Below are 20,706 nucleotides of genomic sequence, written 5' to 3' on the forward strand. Positions count from 1 at the left end.
CCTATTGACAATCTTTGCATGATCGCAGCCAGCCTTCAGGAAAGCTGCAACAGTGCCTCGAGAAGCCACCCAGGCACAGAAGTCACCATGCCCAGCTATGACTTCGTCGAGCTCGTCAATCTCCCCCTCAATATGTTCGAAGGTTTTCGGTAGATCTTCAGCTGAGGGGGTGAATTTTTCACTGCTGGCTCCAACTGAGTAAAAAATCTTTCTTAAGCGTTGAATGCATTTGTTGCTAAATTCCAGACATTTTTCTTGAAGGCTTGTCAATAGTTTTCTCAAATCTGAATTTTGTTGAGCTTCGGCTTCAAGTTTTGCATTAAGCTCTAGCTTTTCTCGCTCGAACTGTTCAGACTGGCGGAGAAGCTTCGTGTTCAGTTCTGTTATTTTTGCTTCAGCTTCCGCCAATGAACCTTCGGCTGCCTGGAGCTCAAAGTTCTTTTTCTCAATAACATCCGATTGCTCCTTTATTCTGCTTTCTAAATTTTCAATTATAACTTCGTGCTTCTTATCTTCAAAATCTTGCTGCATTTGCAAGGCTTTGCTCAACAGCATACTCTGCACGAAAACAACCTTCGTCAGACATGTTTTATTATTAGAAACAATAAAGTTAAGGGACAAGTAGTTCACCTTGAAGTTGGAATAAAATAAACTACCAACGACATGTTGTCGTCGGTAGCGGCTGATGTCTGTTTCTAGCTTCGGGAAGCCGATACTCTTGGACAGAGTACTGATAATTTTGGCTCTAGTTTGATCTCGAATACAATCTAATTTCTCATCATCAACGCCTCCGAAGAGGAGTGCCCCATGTTTGTATCCACAGGATTTGGCATACTATCTAAGCTCTTCTATTTCAGCTTTTGATAGTTGTTCTCCAACTAAATTCTGGAACATGAAGGTCTCGTTCTCTGAAGCTTCATCAGCAATTTCTTTTCCTTTCCCCGACGCTGCGGTCACGGCCTCTTCGGCGGCGGTGGTAGCTTCTTCTGCAGCCATGTCTAGCAGTATTTGGTCAATGTGTTCAATTGTGCTCTCCAGGTTCAAACCTTCAGCTGAGGCAGCTTCGGCAGCTGCGGCCTCCGAAGGTGCAATTTCAATATCTGTCTCCTCTGCAGCCGCTGGTGTTTTCTGGGCTGAAGCTCTTGGCGGCGTCTTGTCAATTACCTCTGTCACAGTAATAATTCTTTGTTTCTTTGCCTTGATTGTTTTCTTCGATTTTTCGGGCTCCTTGTCCTTCTGAAAAAACTTTGTCAGTTGAGGGCCCAGTGGACTTAGCTTCGCAGGTAAGGATTCAGTCATTACCTTCAGAATTTCCTCAATGACAGCAGCAGGAGGTGATGCGGGGGTTTCTTCTGCTTCGGATATTTGTTGCTTCGGAGAAGAAGCTTTCCTCTTCTTCGGAATTTTCTTCTTTATTGGTTCTTTTTCTTCATTCATGGCCTCAGTTATCCTTTTTCTTTTTTGGCCCCCAGCACCTTTGTTCAGATTTTCATAATCAGGATAATCGAAGCCCAAGGCGTCCAACACTCGATTTAGCCTTCGCTTCGGACGGGTGCCGAAGGCAGCGGTCATCAATTGATCTTCTTTTTTGGAATAATTGCCAAGTATTTCATTGCACATTGCTTCAATTGTATCTAGCCACTCTTGGCAAGGTGTTTTAAAGTACTTTTTAAACTTGAAATAGTAAGGTAAACGTACAAGTTCACCTTCTTTCTTTTCCCCCTGTAGCTTCGGCATATCCCATTCTTTCAAACTGGGAAAAACTTTGAAAGCTAAAAACTCCTGAACCAGGTCCCTTGTACTGATATGCTCTGCAATAATTCTGAATTCACTCATTGCTTGTTGTGTTGGACCTTCGGGTGTCATGTTGCAGCGAGGTCGGGTTTCTCCGAAGATTAGTTCCAGCGGGCTTTGCACAAGCTTTTCCTTGTCGTCATCAACCTTGACATAGAACCACTCAGATTTCCAGCCTGCTGCCCATTTGCTTCGGTAGCTAATTACAGGAAACTTTGTAGTTTTCCGATAGGCGAAGTTATAACAACCAAAATTGTCGTGCAATCCATCCTTTCTAGCCTTCGTTTGATAATGCAACTCGTGAACCCGGCAAAAGCTGTCCGCAAATGGTTCCACTGCTTGGCTTCGGAGTGCCCAGATATAAACAATAAGTCTAACAATAGCGTTAGGGGTCAGCTGGTGAAAATAGATACCGAACTTATTCAGTACCTCTGCAATAATCCCATGTAAGGGGAACCTTAATCCAGCCTTTAGAAAGCTTTTGAAAATAACAATTTCATCTTTCTCCGGCTTTGGGGTAGTCTCTTCTCCCCCGAAGCGCAATAGCTTCTTCTGATTTTCAGTAAAAAAGCCCAATTTTACCATCTTGGATAGATCAGCCTTTGAAACAGTAGATTTCCCGAAATCCAAGTGGCTGGGTTTGCTTGGCATGGCAATGCGATAATCATCTTCGGGATCAGTTTCCTCAATATCTTCTTCCTCTGCTTCAGCGATTGCTTGTTCTGCATCATCACTAGGAATCTTTTCCGAAGTCACTAGCCCGGATCGTTGCATGGCTTCGGAGATAGGGACAGTCTCCGAAGCTTCAGTTTCGTCCCCCTCACGTTCGACCCTGGCGGTAGAACGCACTCTGGCCATTTAATTATGAACTTGTGGAACTTTGATACTTTCTTCCTCCGAAGCAGGTTACAAACTGGAGCTTCGTTCGATTCCGACAGACAAGCTTCGGCGACGGTTGAAAATTTTGGCAGCAAAACAGTGCAAATAGCAATGAATGCTGTGGTAACTTCACACCTACTCGTCTGTTTATATAGTGCTGCAGGTAAGAAGGCGAAGCGCCAGAATTTTTACACCAGGCGGACACCCGCTCGCACTCGCTGCGTGGTGGACCGCAGAGACCGAACAGTAACTCTGCAAGGTGGGGCCGCTACACGCTGGGAGATTGAATCGTTTCTCGACAACGAGCTCAGGGAAGGTGTTTTTTAGACCTTCGGCGCTTCGAAGCTTAAGAGACTTTTTTCACGGATCAAGCTCGTTACGAAAAACGATCTAGCACCGCGAAAGGGGCTACTGTTGGGTCTATGCTTCGTCGCCGAAGGTCTTATATAAAGAAGTGATCCTCGGCTGAAGCTGTTTGCATAAGATAGCCGAAGGTTTCTCTTCGTGAAGCTTCGGTATTACAAACCGACTTAAAGATAGAATGACCTTTTAGTCCATAAAGGTCTGAGTCAATATTGTAAGCTTTTAAGGGGCATACTTGTAATTCCTCACAGGCTGCGTCCTGTGCCTATAAATAGTGAACAGTATTCTGTTACTGTTCAGACATTCTAGTAACTGCAATCGCATATTTTGGAATTCAACCTTTTGTCAAGGCAGAGGTATTATTGTATTCAATGAATGGATATATTAAGAAAATATAATATAATTTATCTATGACTTGTTTACCTCTTTTGTATCTTTTATGTCATCTTGCAATATCTATTGGAATTTTATTACGAAGATTTAGGCTTCGTAATTTTACTCTCATCAACCTTCGTCCAAGATCCATTATCCTCGAGGGAATAATGTTTTATGGACGAAGGACGTTGACATTTAACACTTTATGTTGCCTTATTCTTAATTCATAGCACTTGAGAACGAGTCTCCAACAGTTATGAATTTTTATATGAAGCAAATATCCTGCAGCAGCAGCAACAGCACAAAATCCACAGCATTTCCATTGGTCACAACATAAGGTTTTTCTTAACTCGATGCAACCAAACCTTGCAGCTCACTGGCTGAAAAATGTACATTTTTTCTATCAACAATTTGTGTCAAAAACAATGAAATTGTCATCACAAGTTTTTTGTATCCAAATCACCGTTCATGTTTCTACTAGTAAAAAAACAGCAAACCTTTGAAATAAAAAGAACGAGAAGAATACGGAGTGATTTTGAGAGGAGTGTCATAGCAAGATTTTTTTATCGCTAACTAAAGAATTAATATGTATTGATTCAGTGAATTATAAATCAGCAGGCTATATTCGATTTGGCCCGTAGCCACTGGGATGCGACTTTTGCCACCTCCATGCGACTGACAGACTCTCTTTAAGATCAGTATATCGAGCTGTCCAGTTGAGCTCCTTGTTGATTTTTGTTGGGTCGCTATATACTTCTGCATAATCTCCTGGCCTTCTGCTGAGGTACTCAATTTTGATGTTAACCCCAGTTGCCTTCTTGCAGGCATCGACGAACTCATTAACCGAGCGACCTGAACAGAAGACATGCATGTATCAGAGCAAAGTGATACTGACGCCACAAGGGAAGGCTTCAGAGATGATTTATTTCAGTCTTTCAGCTTGATGCACAAATCACTATTGACCCTATGCAGATATTTGTGTAAATACTACAAAGTCATGTTGTCCTAGATAAACTGTTTGCGGGCCTCTATGTCTTGTTACCATGTAAATAAAGCAAAGTATTTATTAAAACATGTGCAGGGTACAGCTCCCCATATGAGTAAATGATAGTTATTCAAATAAACAAATAATTCTCGTGTTGTCAAACCTCTTCCTGTTCCAACATTGTAAATGCTGACTTTTCTAGGCTCTGCCTTGTTGAGTGCTTTCACATGAGCATCAACTAAATCTGTGACATCAATATAATCTCTTATGCAGGTTCCATCAGTTGTGGGATAATCTGTTCCTTTAACCTACAGAAAGATCATGCATAACCATCAGCTCCACCTCACAGCACGCTTCCATAATAAAGTGCTACTAGTACATCACGCACACCTTGCCATGAAGCAATAGACACTTATGATTTATTTCATAGATACTGCTACGCAGTATTAAAAAAGGTACCTTTAATCCTGTAATGACTCCTAATGCTGCATCGAAGCATGCCCCAGATATCCGACCATGCTCTCGGAGTTCTGGCCTAGGAGCCTCACCTAATCTTCCCTCAGGGTCAGAGCCAATAACATTGAAATATCTGGTGCAGAAGCCGAGATGTCGATTTAAACCAATTTCTGAACAGATTTCAGAAACTCGAGGTTCTAATCTAAGCAACTGGAGAAAAAATATTACCTTAAAATCATGACAGCCATGTCAGCTCCCTTCGACTTTGAGAAATCTAATATGATATCCTCTGCCATTTTCTTAGCTTTTCCATATGGATTGATAGGGAACTAGACCAAGGTAAGACATAAACCAATTAGTACCGTGACAACATGTTTGTCTGCACAGGCACCTAAAATCATAAAAAGATTGAAGGCAAGAATGCAACATTTAGATAGCAATCTAAAACTATTTGTTTCAGTAACAAGCTAATAAATAACATATTAACACAAAACATGGTTTTATCAGAAGACATCTCAAATTCTCAACAAAACTACCTGAGGTGTGGCTTCTGTAATAGGCATCTTCTCTGGTTCTCCGTAGGTAGCACATGTACTGGAGTAGATAAGGGTTTTGACTCCATGAGATGCCATAGCCTCCAAAATCAGTAAAGTGTTCGATGTAATATTGTGATAGTACCTGTTAAGTTGTTCAGACTAAGAAACATTACAAAAGTTTCAGATATTTTAAAAGTGATCTTTAAATCTGTAAGAATTACGTAAAGATATTGATAGGAGTAAGTCCATGATCACAGCACTAAGAATACAGTGTTCGATCAGTTAAGACAAAATAATTTGTTTAAGGGCTAGTTTGGAAACTTAAATCCCCTCCAGGATTCCCAGGGATTGAGTGGGAAAATGAGCTAATTTCCCACTCAATCCCCAGGAATCCCGGAGGGGATTTTAGTTTCCAAACTAGCCCTAAATGCATTGTTTAGTCAGATAGAAAGAGAGGTGCCATTAGAGCTAAGTAAAAAAATCAACAGGAACGCCAGCACAAGGTAATATACTTAATGCATTTTCCATGGCCAAGTGGTTATGCATGTTCAGGCCATTCTATATGAGAATGCATAAAGGAATAAAGGCTTGGATGATCCCTGCATTTTATGTGGAATAGAATAACATGGTCATATTCCAATATAAGTGTCAAGGTAACAACAACTGACTTACCTAAGGGGTTCCAATGTGCTCTCTCCCACATAAGCAACAGCTGCAAAGTGCATCACAGCATCAAATGCATTTTCAGCAAATATCTTGTTGACCTGGGAGGCAGTTAAGTGAAAAGAAGACTTCGGGTGTAACTCTCCATAAGCAGAAAAGACACAAGCAGAACAGCTTTAGAAGCATAGATGAGGATACAGATTTCTGGTCCCCCAGATCAGCAAAGATGAATTGTAGTCTACCAGGCTGCGGAAATAAGCCCTGCAGAACCTTTACTGCTCCCATATTTCCTCTAGATAGATTATCCTACAAGACAAACCAAACTGTGCATCAGCAGAGAAGACTTAAATATTCACACATTCAGTAAAAAGAAAAAGTTGATTACCACAATGGTAACTCGATAGCTATCCTGTAAGAGCCTTAAAGCGGCATGTGAACCAATATAACCAGCTCCTCCTGTTACTAAGACGTGGGTAACACCAGGTTCATGGCGAGAAAACTGCAGGAATACACACACCACAGTCAGCTTTGGAGTTGGGAATCGGAGTACTATCAAATTCATCTAAGTTTTGTATACAAAGTACAAATGAGCATTAACTATCCAGATTGCTCGGGTGCCGTGAAACAAAATACCACCTCTAGGCAAATAGCTGGAATTGTCATGATGTCACTCAGGCCTCAACTGCCAAAATTAGGCAGTGGCAACAAACACATGTATGAAAGGTCAAGTTGGAACATGGCCTAGGGTAAAAGGAACTGAAATAACAAAGACTATCTCCTGGAGGGATGTCACTTTCAATCTTTCATCATCTGCTCGTTAGCACCACCACAGGAAGGTAAGGGGATATGTGAAGGAAACAAGTAGGATGGTGCTCTTCACTTTTGTTTCATTACCCAGATGTGTATTCCATGACAAGATATGAGACAAACTTTGCTGCATATTCTAAAACTTCTTCAAACTAACACATCTAGTTGATGAAGTGCATTACAAGAAAACAAAATAAGGGGGAGTCTCATAAGAGATACGAAGTTCCTAACTACAGGAATAATAATTGATTTGTAATTATGATGAAACATGAGTAGATGGTCGTTTGGAAAAGTTTACTGAAAGGAATGTGATAGGATGGAAAAGGTAAAAGAAACATGGAGTCATGGACATCTTACCACACTATTGCCACCAAAACCAGGAGATTGCTTCAGAGCAAATATACAGAGTGTTGTGAGGACCAGGGCTGCAATGATTTTTCCAACATTACGAGGCTTCCGCCTTGCATCAAAGTACTCCATCCCTGTCAACAAGAGAAACATACAAAGGGACCAGTCATACATTCAATCACTACAAATGAACCACAATCATGATCAGATAGATAGTTAGATACACAAATAATCCTGTTGTTACTTATAATATGCAGTATAAGTATACTTTAGCATTGACTTGGAATGTGATCTTAGCAAAGTAGCTGATCTTTGCTTAGAGATGTATCTAAAAAATCTAAATAAAGAGTTCTGCACATCCACCTGACTTCGATTGAAATATCGCACCTAATAGCTTTAGCTCAACTTGCCTGTCTTTCTAGCAACTGAAATCTTAATGTGCACATAACAAACATTACTTCAGGCAGAAGAAACACACCATTTGGATAAAGAAAGGAACTTTTGCTCAAAAACATTCTACAAAGGAACATACAGTCAGAAAATATACTACTTGCCATACAAAATCACAGTTCCACTCAGATGCGCGTAAATAGCACCTTTGAAAGCTAGCACGTGCTTGTACACCAAGTGAATCTCATTTTAAGGCAAAAAAAAGTAGCTTTTCGAGTGGATCACTAAAAAAATATTCGATTTCCTTCATGGGGGCATATGTCGACCTAAACATAAACAAAGGCCAGTGGTGATGGGCACACATGCTTAAGGGACCGTGGGGGTTAAGAAGGCATATCACTAATCACTAGTAACCCAAAGCAACAGTAATAACCGAGACAAGGGGCATCGAGATCTACCAGCCCTGGGCAGGCTTGCCCTCCGGTTCAAAGGGATCATGAAAGAATTTTGCTTCTTGAGATGAGGCTGCGGATGATAGAACCCCTACTTGCCACCGTCAACGTGATTTTCCAGCCAGAAGATCAACTGCAGAACCATCACATGGTATGCATCAATGGTACAGAATCATTCCATTTCAAGGAAATGCTATGAGGATCAGCAACGGGACAGTCATGACAGGTCACAGACAAAGATCACAGTTCAAACCATAAGTGGACACCGAATTGGTCTCAGGCGGACCAGCCGATAGTGTTCGCAAAAACTAGAAGATAGCAGGTATCACGTGTATACTTATACTGTTGGTCAGATCGGAATACAAATAGCTTACATTAGAGTTCGGGGTGCTCAGCTTCGCACAGGAGGGGGACAGAAGGGAGCGGGCGTACCTGGAGGATGTTCGTCGCAGACTCGCAGGTGAAAACCTCGTGAAGAGCGGGCAGCACTCGCCTAGTCGTCGCCGAAGGAAACAAATGAGGGGAACGTGACAAAATTTCCTTGCTCCTGCGTTTGTTCCGTGAAATTGAACTGATTCCTGTGAAATTCCAGCGCGATTCCTGTAAAATTCCTGCGTTCCAAACAGGCGCTGTGTGAGAGAGATTGGGGAGAAACGGGTGAACGAAAGAAAGAAGAAGAAAAGAGCAAAGTGCTCTTCCGTGCCGTTTGGATTCTGGAAATGCGGTGGCGTCCCTGCTACCAAGATCCGTGGCTGCAGCGAGGAAAAGAGAGAGATGGGCGTGGAGGAGCACCAGCGGGAGTCCGCCAAGGCGACCGGTCCCTCGACGGGCTAGGCACTGGCTGGAGATGCAGCTCTTCAACGAGAGAGAGCTGAAGCGTCGCGCTCGCGCGTGATGGTGAGTTGGTGACGAGCAAGGCTCGCTGCGGGTGGTGACGGGCGGCGGGGGCGCAGAGGCGTCGCGCGTGAAAAAAAGGAGGAAGGTGAGGGAAAAAACTGAAAACAAATAAAACTGACACATGGGTCCCATGTTCGGTGAAGGTTATTACGCTATTCCATCTCAGGTGCCCTAATGTAAATGGTAATTTAACCGGCGGTAACAAGTTTAAATAAACTGATATTAATTTTTAGTGTGGTATCTAATTAATGTTAAACTTAAATAAATATAATTTAATGTTATCAATTACTCATTACTCCATTACAAATATGTGAATCAAACGATTCCTTATTGTTTTTTGTCATGATATTGAAAATTGTCACATTATATATTACTGTAGAAGATATAGTTATCCCAATATATAGAGTGCATTTGGTTTAGCTGTAAACTGTGAAAAAAATTGTGAGTTATCTAATATAAAAAAATTGTTGTGATAAAAAAACTAAAAGTCGTTTGGTTGAAACTGTCGTGAGTTGTACACTGTAAATAAACTGTATATTATTTATATGCATTATTTTTAACTATACTCTTAATCAATATATTTAATTAAAATTTGGTTTTACATTTGTGTTCCTAATATTTGTTTTACAAATAAATATTTTCATTCCATTTGTAGTAATTTTTATTAACTTTTTTATTTCATTTATTATAACACTTAATTATTTTAATCCTATTTTAGTTTAAATTTACTGTGTCTGTTATTAATATAACGAACTTCAACAAGAAACAAAAGCGGGGTCCAAGCTGCTTTCAAATTTATACTACAGAAAAGCTGTTTTTTAAAGTAGCTGTGAAAAAGCTGAACCCCTTGGTTCAGCTAAAGCAGAAGAAGGTTTTAAAAGCAGAACCAAATACTATCATGTGTTGTTTTATTGTCCACGCAAGACAATTAAATGCTAGATGTGTATAAAAAGTTTTAATGTTTATATTCTCATGATCGACTGATATCCCTCTTAAGATATTGTTTTACTCTCTTTCCTCTTTAATCATATGTCACATCAATTTTTTTAATCCTACGTGCATATATTAAATGAATATGATAGCATGCGATAGGAATAGACTTAATGGTAAAGGGGTTGTCGGGTACTTAAAAACATGGTATCCGAAGTAAGGCCTATAAAGTTTTCTTGGTGACCAAAGTCTTCCCGTCGAGCAAGTCTGCAAGATAAGGCTACCGACCAGGTTTCTACCGAGCAGGAACACAAGGAGTAGCCTGATGATTAAAGGCAATAAAAACATCGCTAAATGTCATTTAAACGGATATAAACCAAAAGTCAAAATATTTAATGACAACCAAAGTAAGTATCCAATTAATTGAAAATTTTATTTGAATCAATGTCTTAAGGTAGCATTTATTCTGTCGGAGAGGAAATTCTCTGGCCGGGTGGCGGAGTGCACCCGCCCTAAGTCCTAAGATGTGGAGGGGGTTTACGCGTTTTGCTTGTTGCGAGATGCAGGGATGAACACAAGAACACGCAAGAGTTTAGAGTGGTTCGGGCCGCCGGAGCGTAATACCCTACTCCACTATTGTAATACCCAATTTGTAAGAGATAATATAAAAGGAACAAAAAATTATTTCCTTTATTTATATGTGTGTGTTGTATCTATTTAGCATCACATGTGAACACCATATTTAAAAACAAATAATTAATAAAAAGGTATGCCACTAAAAAATATGCATCATGTTGGAATTTTGTTGTGCATCTAATAATAATAACAATAACATTACTAAAATTAAAGTAATGTGAGAATTTGGGTTGAACCCTAACTTGAAATTTAGATTAGCAATGGGAAAAGAAAGAAAAGAAAGGGAGACAAATATAAAATGTAAAAAAAACATAAATCTATTCCTTTAAAAGTAATGCTTTTATTTGTGCTTAAAACCTATGGGCAGTCTTCAAATCGAATTTGAATTCAAGTACCAAATTTGAATTTGAGGAAGAAATTCAAATATAATAATAATAATAAAAGGAAATCTGAACCTAACTAGGCTATCCCTCTCCCCGTCGGCCCACTCGCGTGCGCGAGGCACCCTCGGCCCAACTGGGAATGCCAGCCCAAAACCCCACGCGCGGCACTCCCTGGATGTCACTGGCACGCGGGCCCACTCGTCAGACTCTCCTGTGCGGCGCCGTCTTCTTCCCCTTCAACCGAAGCCCGATTCCGATGCCGCTATGCTTGGTGCTCGCGGCTGCGTGCCTGCGTTTTCCTCGGACCCGTAACAACCTCGCGACCGGCCGGGAGCCCGGGGCTCCGCCATCTGCGCGCTCGTGACCAGGTCTGGGGCGCCGCTCTCCTCTTCTCGACGTGCATAGCGGACGACCGTTGTAACCACCGCTGCAGATCCGCGGAGCTCGGACCCAGTTGGCTCATGCGCCGCCACTACGCGCGTATAAGTTGGGACCCTCCCAGCCATAGCCGTCCTACGCCAACAGAACCCTATCCACTAACCGCAAGCTCCAGCATCGTCGGAATTGAAGCGAAATGTGAGGAAGCCGCCGCCGTCGCCGTAAAACATCGCCCCTGCTTGCGCCTCGGTCATGATGGTTGCCCAGGTAGCTTTGCCATGACCCAACGATGGTGTGGGCGTGTGATTGCGGGTGCGTGATTAACCAGTGAATGGTTAATTCCTCGTCGTAGTCCACTGTTTCCGCGGATCCGCATCGCGACGTGGGCAGGACATTGGGCCACATACCCCACGGTGAGGAATACTCCCTGTGATTCGCCTTAGCCTACGCATTATTTAGCACTAGATGATTTGGGGGTAGTGTGTTGGAGCTCGGTGGGGCACCGCACTGGGGTATGGCCGTCACGGGGGTTGAACGGGGAGGCATCCCTTGCTTGGTCGTAAGGAAGAAGATGGCCTCCTCGCCCTTCAATCTGTGATGAGCGGTCCAGATTGGGACACACCATCCCTTCACGCTATCAAATCTAGACCATCAGATCTGGATCAGACCGTCTGCGTAGCGTACCGGTTCATTAAGCTCCCCATCTAATCCGTACCATCGGATTGAAATCCAGCGGCTCAGAAAGAACCATACCCCTTCGCGGGTATGTTTTACTAAAGAGCCCCTATAGTTTTACGGAATTAACCTGCCATCCCCTCCGGGTGTTTACTGAGTCTGGGGATTTATTGCACCAAGGCCCCTGGACTTTCTGGTAATGGTGCGCTCAGTCCAGATAATTAGAAAATCAGATAAATTCATTAGGAAAATACTTTTTAGTGTAAAAATAAATGCTAGAACTTGTTTAATTTATATAAAATGCATACTTGGTCCAAATTGACCCATTTCAGTCTCTATAATTTTGTAACAATGTTGTTTATCATATATTGCCTCTGTTTTTACATGAAAATAATAATAAAATTGATCTCTTAATCAATCCCATATCAAGTACAATAAAATCTTTAGAAATTCATAACTTAAAATCTATGATTACGATTTGATCCGTTCCAGTTGCGTTAGTCTCGTATGAATATTTACTATACAATAACAACATTTATTATACCATGTCTCATTCTTTAATAATTAGACCTTTATTTAACTTATGTTGATTAGTTTGTTAATCTGCTTATTAATGCAATAGAAGATGATTTATGGTAAATTTATAACTTAAAGATAATTATTTATAGAATGACCTCTCATATGATTTATATTAACCAAATTATAATATAGTTTAATATTTTAATCAAACAGATCTTTTATAACATTTAACTCCTTAATCGTAACTCCGATGTTAGTGGTTCTCGATCCCACGATCTCGTAGTAACGCGTAGATCATTATTACGCAATTTGTTCTTATGTTTGGTGTGATGTTAATTTTGTCTATACCATGTGTGTTTGTATTGCTACGACTAGCAGTGAGGTCACGAGGATCTGAAGAATCACCCTGGTAACTGGAATCTCAAGTGCCAGGCAAGTTGTGCCCTTGATTCACTTTTGTTACCCAATAATGTTCTTTATTATCATTTATCAATGCATAGGTTTAATTTTGATGGGACCCAATAGGTCATCCTAGACTGTTTATCCTTTTACCTTGGTTATCCCTGAATCACTTGGGTAGTTATGCTATTGCTCTATATGGTTTTGGGATTAATATTTCATTACATCCATGTTCCAATTTTTCTGTTATGTTATTTATGTTCATGATAAGATCATTATGTTAATTGGAACATGGAGCGTCCACCCGGGAAAACAGTGCTACCACAAGGGTTTAATGGGACGCCCTTGGCTGATTAACTAGGAAAGCTAGTGGAGGTCTTCCTTACCCGAAAGGGGCAAGGGCAGTAAGGGAGTGGTCAGTGTAGGGAGGTCCTTGGGTTGACTTTGCTGCGATGGCGGTCAGGCAAGAACCCTGCATTGGAGCTTCCTATAAACTGTAGCGGGATTTCTGAAGCTAGTGGAACTTTGTAAAGGCCTCGTAGTGTTACCCTGCCTCGCTTCCTTGGTAGAGGTGTATGGGATTCATGACCCCTTGGCAGATGGGTAACATGGCTTGTGGGTAAAGATGCGCAACCTCTGCAGAGTGTAAAACTAGTATACTAGCCGTGCTCACGGTCATGAGCGGCTCGGACCCTCACATGATTAATTTATGGAACCTAAATTTAATTTGTCATATGCATTTGCATGGGATTATTTTTGTTCTATTATTATTTATTATGGTTTGGTATTTACTTACATCTAGTAATTGCTAATAAAATTTTGACCAACTTTAAAAGCAATGCTCAGCTCTAACCATCCTCTTTGGTAAGCCTTACACTTCACGTGAGCTCCCACCTTTGGCGAGTTCATTCACATTATTCCCCACAACTTGTTGAGCGATGAACGTATGTGAGCTCACTCTTGCTGTCTCACACCCCCCCACAGGTCAAGAACAGGTACCGCAGGATGAGGCGCATAGAGGATGCTGTGATGAGTTCGTGAGTGGTCTAGGCCGTCGTCTCCCAGTCAACTTTGGGTTGCTGGACCGTTGTCTCCTTATAATGTAATTATTTATTTATTTTGTATAGAACTCCTGTTATTTAGTAAATATGTGACATTCGATCATGTGCCATGATTCATCATATGTGTGAGACTTGGTCCCAGCACACCTGGTGATTATGTTCACGTCCGGGCTTTAGACCCCTAAAACCCGGGTGTGACAACTATGTATTGTTTTGCTTGAGAGCTTGAGTCGTGTGTGAGCGTGTCTTGGATGACTTGGGTCAAAGCCTAAAGATTGCATGCCTCCCCTTTTATAGTTCAAGGGGGGCATGTACAAGGGTTCTGCGCCCCGACACGCGGGCCTAGGGACAAATGGAAGGATGGAACTACTGCTTGCCATGCCCGTGTAATCTCTGTGCGCCATAATATCCGTAGTGCGTACAGTATTGATATCTTGCTGCAGCGTCCTTGGTAACGCGCGAGTCATGATGGTGCGGCGCATGCCGTGACACAGGTGTACTGTTGGCCAATCAGGAATAGTCAGACACGCCGCCTGTAGGATGGCTTGGGCGTCGCCTGCCAGTTGAGTGGACAGGGCACATTAAATGCTGAAGGAGCACATCGCCTGTCAGCGGGATAGTCAGGCGGCGCGTCTTCTCCACAATAAATGCAAGGGCAGCGTGGCCCAGTGGTCTTACGTCAGGCCCATCCCACAAGCTCACATCATGCACAGTAGGCCGCTCGGCTGCACCAGGTCTTCGCTTGGCCAGGGAATAGGAACATTGTGTGGACAGGTTCGCACCAAGCTGGGTCTGGACACATGTCGCCCCCGGACCCCTTCCTGAGCAGGGTCCGGGTATTCTCTGCCCCAGAACCCCGGGATCCGGCGGTGAGTAGTCCGGACCCCACTCAGAAGGGTCCAGGACCCATCTCGGAGGTCCGTTCGTCACGTACGGGGGTCCGGTGCTTTCCTTGCAGTAGGTACGGACCCACTGCGTGTATCCTGGAGCACGTCCCTTCTCTGGCCACGTGGCGACCCCGAGGCGGTTGATGTGGCCCGGCTGAGAACCGGTCTCCGTGCAACCAGAGACCTCTCCGCCGGCGAAGTGCCTTCATATTGTGGCAAGGGGTACCCCTGTTTTAGGGTACCGACAGTGGCCCCCGGGCCCACCTCAGGGGAGGGTGCGAGCCTGCAGGTGGGGCCAAAACCTATATCTTGTGTAAGCACAGTATGGCCGGTGACCGGGGCATCTCCTTAGCGCGCGTTGTATTAACCCAGCGCGCACATGCTGTTAGTCTGCCATTGGTCATACCACCCATCGTGCCCGTCTTCTCGGCTGACTGGTGTGTGGCCCCATGCATGACGGTTTGGCCGTGCCCCGCGTGGGTGGGGTGCCCTGTTGGCGCCGCCTATGTTAAAAATATCCTCCCGCAACGGCCCCGAGGCGGTGAAAGTCGCCTAGAGGGGGGTGAATAGGGTGAATCTGAAATTTACAAGCTTTAAGCACAACTACAAGCTGGGGTTATCGTTAGAAATAAAAGCGAGTCCGAAAGAGAGGGCAAAAACAAATCACAAGCGAATAAGGCGGATGACACGGTGATTTGTTTTACCGAGGTTCGGTTCTTGCAAACCTACTCCCCGTTGAGGTGGTCACAAAGACCGGGTCTCTTCCAACCCTTTCCCTCTCTCAAACGGTCACCTAGACCGAGTGAGCCTTTCTCTTCAATCAAATGGGACACTAAGTCCACTACAAGGACCACCACAACTTGGTGTCTCTTGTTTTGATTACAAGTGAATTAAACACAAGAAAAAATGAAGAAGAAAAGCAATCCAAGTGCAAGAGCTCAAATGAACACAAATGTCTCTCTCTCTAGTCACTAATTTGGTTGGAGTGATTTCGGACTTGGGAGAGGATTTGATCTCTTTGTTTGTGTCTTGTATTGAATGCTATAGCTCTTGTATGAGGTGTGAAGGCTGAAAACTTGGATGCAATGAATGGTAGGTGGTTGGGGGTATTTATAGCCACAACCACCAAAGGAGCCGTTGGTGGAGGCTGCTGTCGCATGGCGCACCGGACAGTCCGGTGCGCCAGCCACGTCATCCGGTCGTTGGGTTCTGACCGTTGGAGCTTCTGACAGCTGGGCCACTGGACAGTCCGGTGGTGCACCGGACAGTCACTGTTTACTGTCTGGTGCGCCTTCTGGCGCCTGTCCTGACTTCTGCGCGCGCAGGCGCGCACTATAGCGCATTTATTGTTCTTGCAGACGACCGTTGGCACGAAGTAGCCGTTGCTCCACTGGCGCACCAGACAGTCCGGTGCTACACCGGACAGTCCGGTGAATTATAGCGGAGCGGCTCACAGAATTCTCGAAGGTGGCAAGTTCAGAGTTTGGTTCCCTGGTGCACCGGACACTGTCCGGTGGCACACCGGACAGTCCAGTGCGTCAGAACAGGGCACACTTTGGTTGTCTTTTGCTCTCTTTGTTCGAACCCTTTCTTGGTCTTTTTATTGGTTTGTTGTGACCCTTTGGCACCTGTAAAACTTATAATCTAGAGCAAACTAGTTAGTCCAATTATTTGTGTTGGACAATTCAACCACCAAAATCATTTAGGAAAAGGTGTAAGCCTATTTCCCTTCCAATCTCCCCCTTTTTGGTGATTGATGCCAACACAAACCAAAGCAAATATAACAGTGCAGAATTGAACTCGTTTGCATAAGGTAAGTGCAAAGGTTGCTTGGAATGAAACCAATAATTATTTTTACTAGATATGCATGGATGGCTTTCTTCTTATTTAAAATTTTGGACCACGCTTGCACCATTTGTTTTGTTTTGCAATGTTTTGAAAATTCTTTTTCAAAAAACTTTTGCAAATAGTCAAAGGTATATGAATAAGATTTTTGAGAAGCATTTTCAAGATTTGAAATTTTCTCCCCCCTATTTTAAATGCTTTTCCTTTGACTAAACAAAACTCCCCCTTAATGAAATCCTCCTCTTAGTGTTCAAGAGGGTATACCAATTTGAAATTATATCAAAAATAAGATACCAATTTGAAAAATCACCAATTGAAAATCTTTTCTTAACACAAATTTGAAAGACTACATTTTTTGAAATTGGGTGGTGGTGCGGTCCTTTTGCTTTGGGCTAATACTTTTTCCCCCTTTGGCATGAATCGCCAAAAACGGATACTTGTGAGTGAAATATAAGCCCTTTACTTTCTCTCCCTTTGGCAAATAATATGTGAGTGAAGATTATACCAAATTGGAGAGTGTGTTGCGGAGCGACGGCGAAGGATGAATAATTGATGGAGTGGAGACGAAGCCTTGTCTTCGCCGAAGACTCCATTTCCCTTGCAATCTATGACTTAGCATAATATGCACTTGAAAACACATTAGTCATAGCATATGAAAGAGACATGATCAAATGTATATAAATGAGCAATGTGTGCAAAATATCAATCAAAATTTCTAGAATCAAGAATATTTAGCTCATGCCTAAGTTTGGTAAATGTTTGCTCATCTAATGGCTTGGTAAAGATATCGGCTAATTGTTCTTTGGTGTTAATATATGCAATCTCGATATCCCCCTTTTGTTGGTGATCCCTTAAAAAGTGATACCGAATGGCTATGTGTTTAGTGCGGCTATGCTCAACGGGATTATCCGTCATGCGGATAGCACTCTCATTATCACATAGAAGAGGAACTTTGGTTAATTTGTAACCATAGTCCCTGAGGGTTTGCCTCATCCAAAGCAATTGCGCGCAATAATGGCCTGCGGCAATATACTCGGCTTCGGCGGTAGAAAGAGCCACATAATTTTGCTTCTTTGAAGCCCAAGACACTAGAGATCTTCCCAAGAACTGGCAAGTCCCTGATGTGCTCTTTCTATTAATTTTACACCCTGCCTATTGGGGACTTGTTCTCAAATGCTATGAATCAAGAACAAGGCAACATAAAATGTTAAATGTCAAAGCCCTTCGTCCTTCGGGTCATTATTTCCCTTCGGATATAATGAATCTAGGACGAAGGTTATGAAGGACATGCCTTCACGACCATGATGAGAAGTAAAGAACATTCATACAAAGTACAGAAAGTAATATGATCTTTTATAAACATTATTATTAATATATTTCCATTTATCTTATTAGTACAGACAATATTAAATTACAAATGTACCTTCGACTTGAAGGAGTGAAAATACAAGTGTGACGTCAAAAGCGAATGCCAAGTCAGCGTGAACAGTACGGGAGCACTGTTCATCTATTTATAGGCATGGGACGCAGCCCATGTAAGATTACATTAATGCCCTTTACATTTATCAATAACTCTATAGTAATTCTTCGAGGTCTAATCTGGCTTTTCATCTTTAAGTCGGTTTCCCTTTCCGCCGTTATGCCGAAGCTCTTCTGCGCATAGCTTCGTAATGATCTTTTCCTTCGTCACAATCACCTTCCTTCCCACTTAAGCTTCGTCTTGGCCATAATCTTATATACTCGTAATCCAATTCCGAAGATACCTGCTTACACATTTCACTTGGAAAACATTGTTAAATCATGTTTTTGAGGACCTTCGGAAGCCGAAGGCCCCCAACAGTAGCCCCTCATAATAGTAATTTTGCTGTACTGAAAAATTCATATTGCGATATGGACGAAGGCCTTAAGCCGAAGGTCCGAAAAAACAGCTTCCCTTTGCTAGAATAGCAACCAGTCATTGACAAGCGGGACCCTCCAGTTTTCGACATAATGGTGTATAAATAGGGGCTCGCCACAATTTATTTGGCACGCTCTCTTGCCATCTGTTTTGACTGCTCAAATAGGTTTCTGCCCACAAATATTTGGTTGCCTTCTTAGTTTGAAGCTTCGAAAGCGAGAGGCAGGAATTCCGAAGGGATGTCTGAAGAGAAGAAGGTTGCTGCCGAAATGAAGCTGAGCCTTTCTGAAGAGAAAAATCTGGGCTTCATTGAATCAATAGCAAAAACAAATACAAAAAAAATTACTAGGGAGATTTTGGAAGGCTTATCTGAAGATACTGGTGAAAGTGATAGTTATGATGCAGATAGTGGGGGTGAGGATTCCGAAGATCGACCATGGCGACCAAGCCATTCAGTCTTCGGAAAATCAACTATTGGGCAAAGTCACCTTGAAAACATGAGAGGGAGATATTTTCGAGATATATCCATCGTGAGGGCGGATGATGGAGAGAGGACTGTGCCGACTCCCGAAGATAATGAAGTCATTATCTTCCGAAACTTTTTAAAAGCTGGGTTACGATTCCCTATAAGCAGGTTCGTGGTATAAGTTCTAAAAAATATCAAGTTTACCTTCAGCAACTTACCCCTGAAGCAATAATAAGAATGAGAATCTTCGTCTGGGCTGTGAAGAGCCAGGGCCTAGAGCCAAGTGCGAAAAGCTTTTGCAATATACATGAATTATTATATGAAACGAAGCCCTAGGGTAAAGAGCAATATCACAACAACTTTGGTTGCTACAGCTTCGGTGCTCGCTCTGGGTCAAGCTGTCCCGTGCCAACCTTTCGGAAGAGATGGCCCGGAGAATGGATGAAAGAATGGTTCTATGTAAAAAATGATTTGAAGGTTCGAGAAGATATTAAGGATATTATCATGTGCCCCATCTGGCAGCGCTTCGGACCTCGGAAACCGAAGGTAGAAATGGATGAAGTAGCTGAAAAATGCCAACGGGCCTTCGACGTAGTCTGCTCTTTTATTGGGACAAGAGATTTAATACAAGAACACATTGCCTTCAGAGTGTGGCCTCTTGCAGATAATTGGGAAATGCCGAAAGAAACTGTTAAAGAAACTGACGAAGGTGGGCTAGTCAGGCTGAAGTATACATTCAGGTACGGAGACAAGTTCGTTGAACCAGATGATGATTAGTTAAAGAGCATTGAGACTGTAAGTGATGAATTGCTTGGGGTATATTCGAAGGCCGAAGATACTGCATTGTCAGCGGCCTTCGGAGGCCGAAAAAAGAAAAGACTCAACCGAGTGTTTGATGCAATCGGGTTTGTCTACCCCGACTATCGTTATCCAGCGCGGGGGCAAAAAAGAAAAGGCACAACTTTTGTGAAAAAAACTGCTGCAGTTGCTCCTAGCGAGCCAGCACCAAAGAGAAAAATGGTAAAGGTTCTCACACACCGGCCTCGCTATATTGAACCAGCCACGGTGCCTGAATTCGCCGGTGAGACCTCTTCGGCCACCGAAGCTGAAGAGCCAACCCTGCTGCCAGAAGTCAAAGAAGTGGCCGAAGTGCCAGCGACAGAAAAGATGGAAGAACCAAAGACAGAAGAAGCGAAAACATCATCTGAGGGAGTGAAGATATCAAAAATTTTAAGTCCTTCAGAAGAAATTGAAGCAGCAAAAATTAAAAAGGGCCCAACAGTGACCCCAAAAAGAAAAAGAATGGTTAATGTGTTAGATGTTTTGGAAACAATTAAACTTCCAAGCACAACCCCAAAGAAGACTGTTGAAACTTCTGAGGCGCTTGCTGAAGTATCCGTTGCTGAAGCTCCGAAGGAACAGACTGGAGTTGAAACAGGGCCTTCAGAACCAACCAAGGTGGTGCCTTTGGAAGCAGAAGAACCAAAAATTGCAAAGGCAACCGAAAAAATGAAAATGTCAGAGCCAACTTTGGTTGAAGAAATTGATACTGCTGGCCCCGAAGCATCTTCCAAAATATACGATTATATCGTGCGACATGCTTCGGGGAAAAAGTTATCGGAAGAAGAAGTTCTTGAAGCTAATCACTATGCCAAAGAATTGAAATATCCAAAGGGGGCACTAGT

General features: G+C 42.7%; 1 protein-coding gene across 5 annotated transcripts; it reads right to left on the reverse strand.

The window, feature by feature from the left end:
* Window positions 1-3,733: 3,733 nt before the first annotated feature.
* Window positions 3,734-9,014, reverse strand: LOC100383292 (uncharacterized). Of its 5 annotated transcripts, none has more exons than XM_008660634.3 (12): window positions 8,841-9,014; window positions 8,481-8,659; window positions 8,055-8,181; window positions 7,216-7,340; window positions 6,437-6,550; window positions 6,250-6,357; window positions 6,061-6,152; window positions 5,389-5,530; window positions 5,081-5,181; window positions 4,856-4,985; window positions 4,560-4,704; window positions 3,734-4,263 (listed from the first exon to the last, which is right to left on the reverse strand). In XM_008660634.3, the coding sequence occupies exons 3-12, from the start codon at window positions 8,092-8,094 to the stop codon at window positions 4,031-4,033; spliced, it is 1,230 nt and encodes a 409-aa protein (XP_008658856.1). In that variant the 5' UTR covers window positions 8,095-8,181; window positions 8,481-8,659; window positions 8,841-9,014; the 3' UTR covers window positions 3,734-4,030. The 5 variants fall into 5 exon arrangements, with proteins under 5 accessions (XP_008658856.1, XP_035818241.1, XP_035818242.1 ...); XM_035962348.1 differs by having other exon boundaries at window positions 8,481-8,648; window positions 8,752-8,993; NM_001361988.1 differs by having other exon boundaries at window positions 3,790-4,263; window positions 8,752-8,992.
* Window positions 9,015-20,706: the final 11,692 nt, after the last annotated feature.

This window comes from Zea mays, chromosome 9 (genome assembly GCF_902167145.1).
Source record: "Zea mays cultivar B73 chromosome 9, Zm-B73-REFERENCE-NAM-5.0, whole genome shotgun sequence".
In the NCBI taxonomy this organism is placed as follows: domain Eukaryota; kingdom Viridiplantae; phylum Streptophyta; class Magnoliopsida; order Poales; family Poaceae; genus Zea; species Zea mays.

Coding starts and splice junctions, on each gene's coding strand:
- LOC100383292 (XM_008660634.3), bottom strand. CDS start 8,094: ATGATCCCTTTGAACCGGAGGGCAAGCCTGCCCAGGGCTG. Junction 6,358..6,436: donor GCTATCGAGTTACCATTGTG/GTAATCAACTTT, acceptor TTTGTCTTGTAG/GATAATCTATCTAGAGGAAA. Junction 4,264..4,559: donor CAATGTTGGAACAGGAAGAG/GTTTGACAACAC, acceptor TCTTCTGTTCAG/GTCGCTCGGTTAATGAGTTC.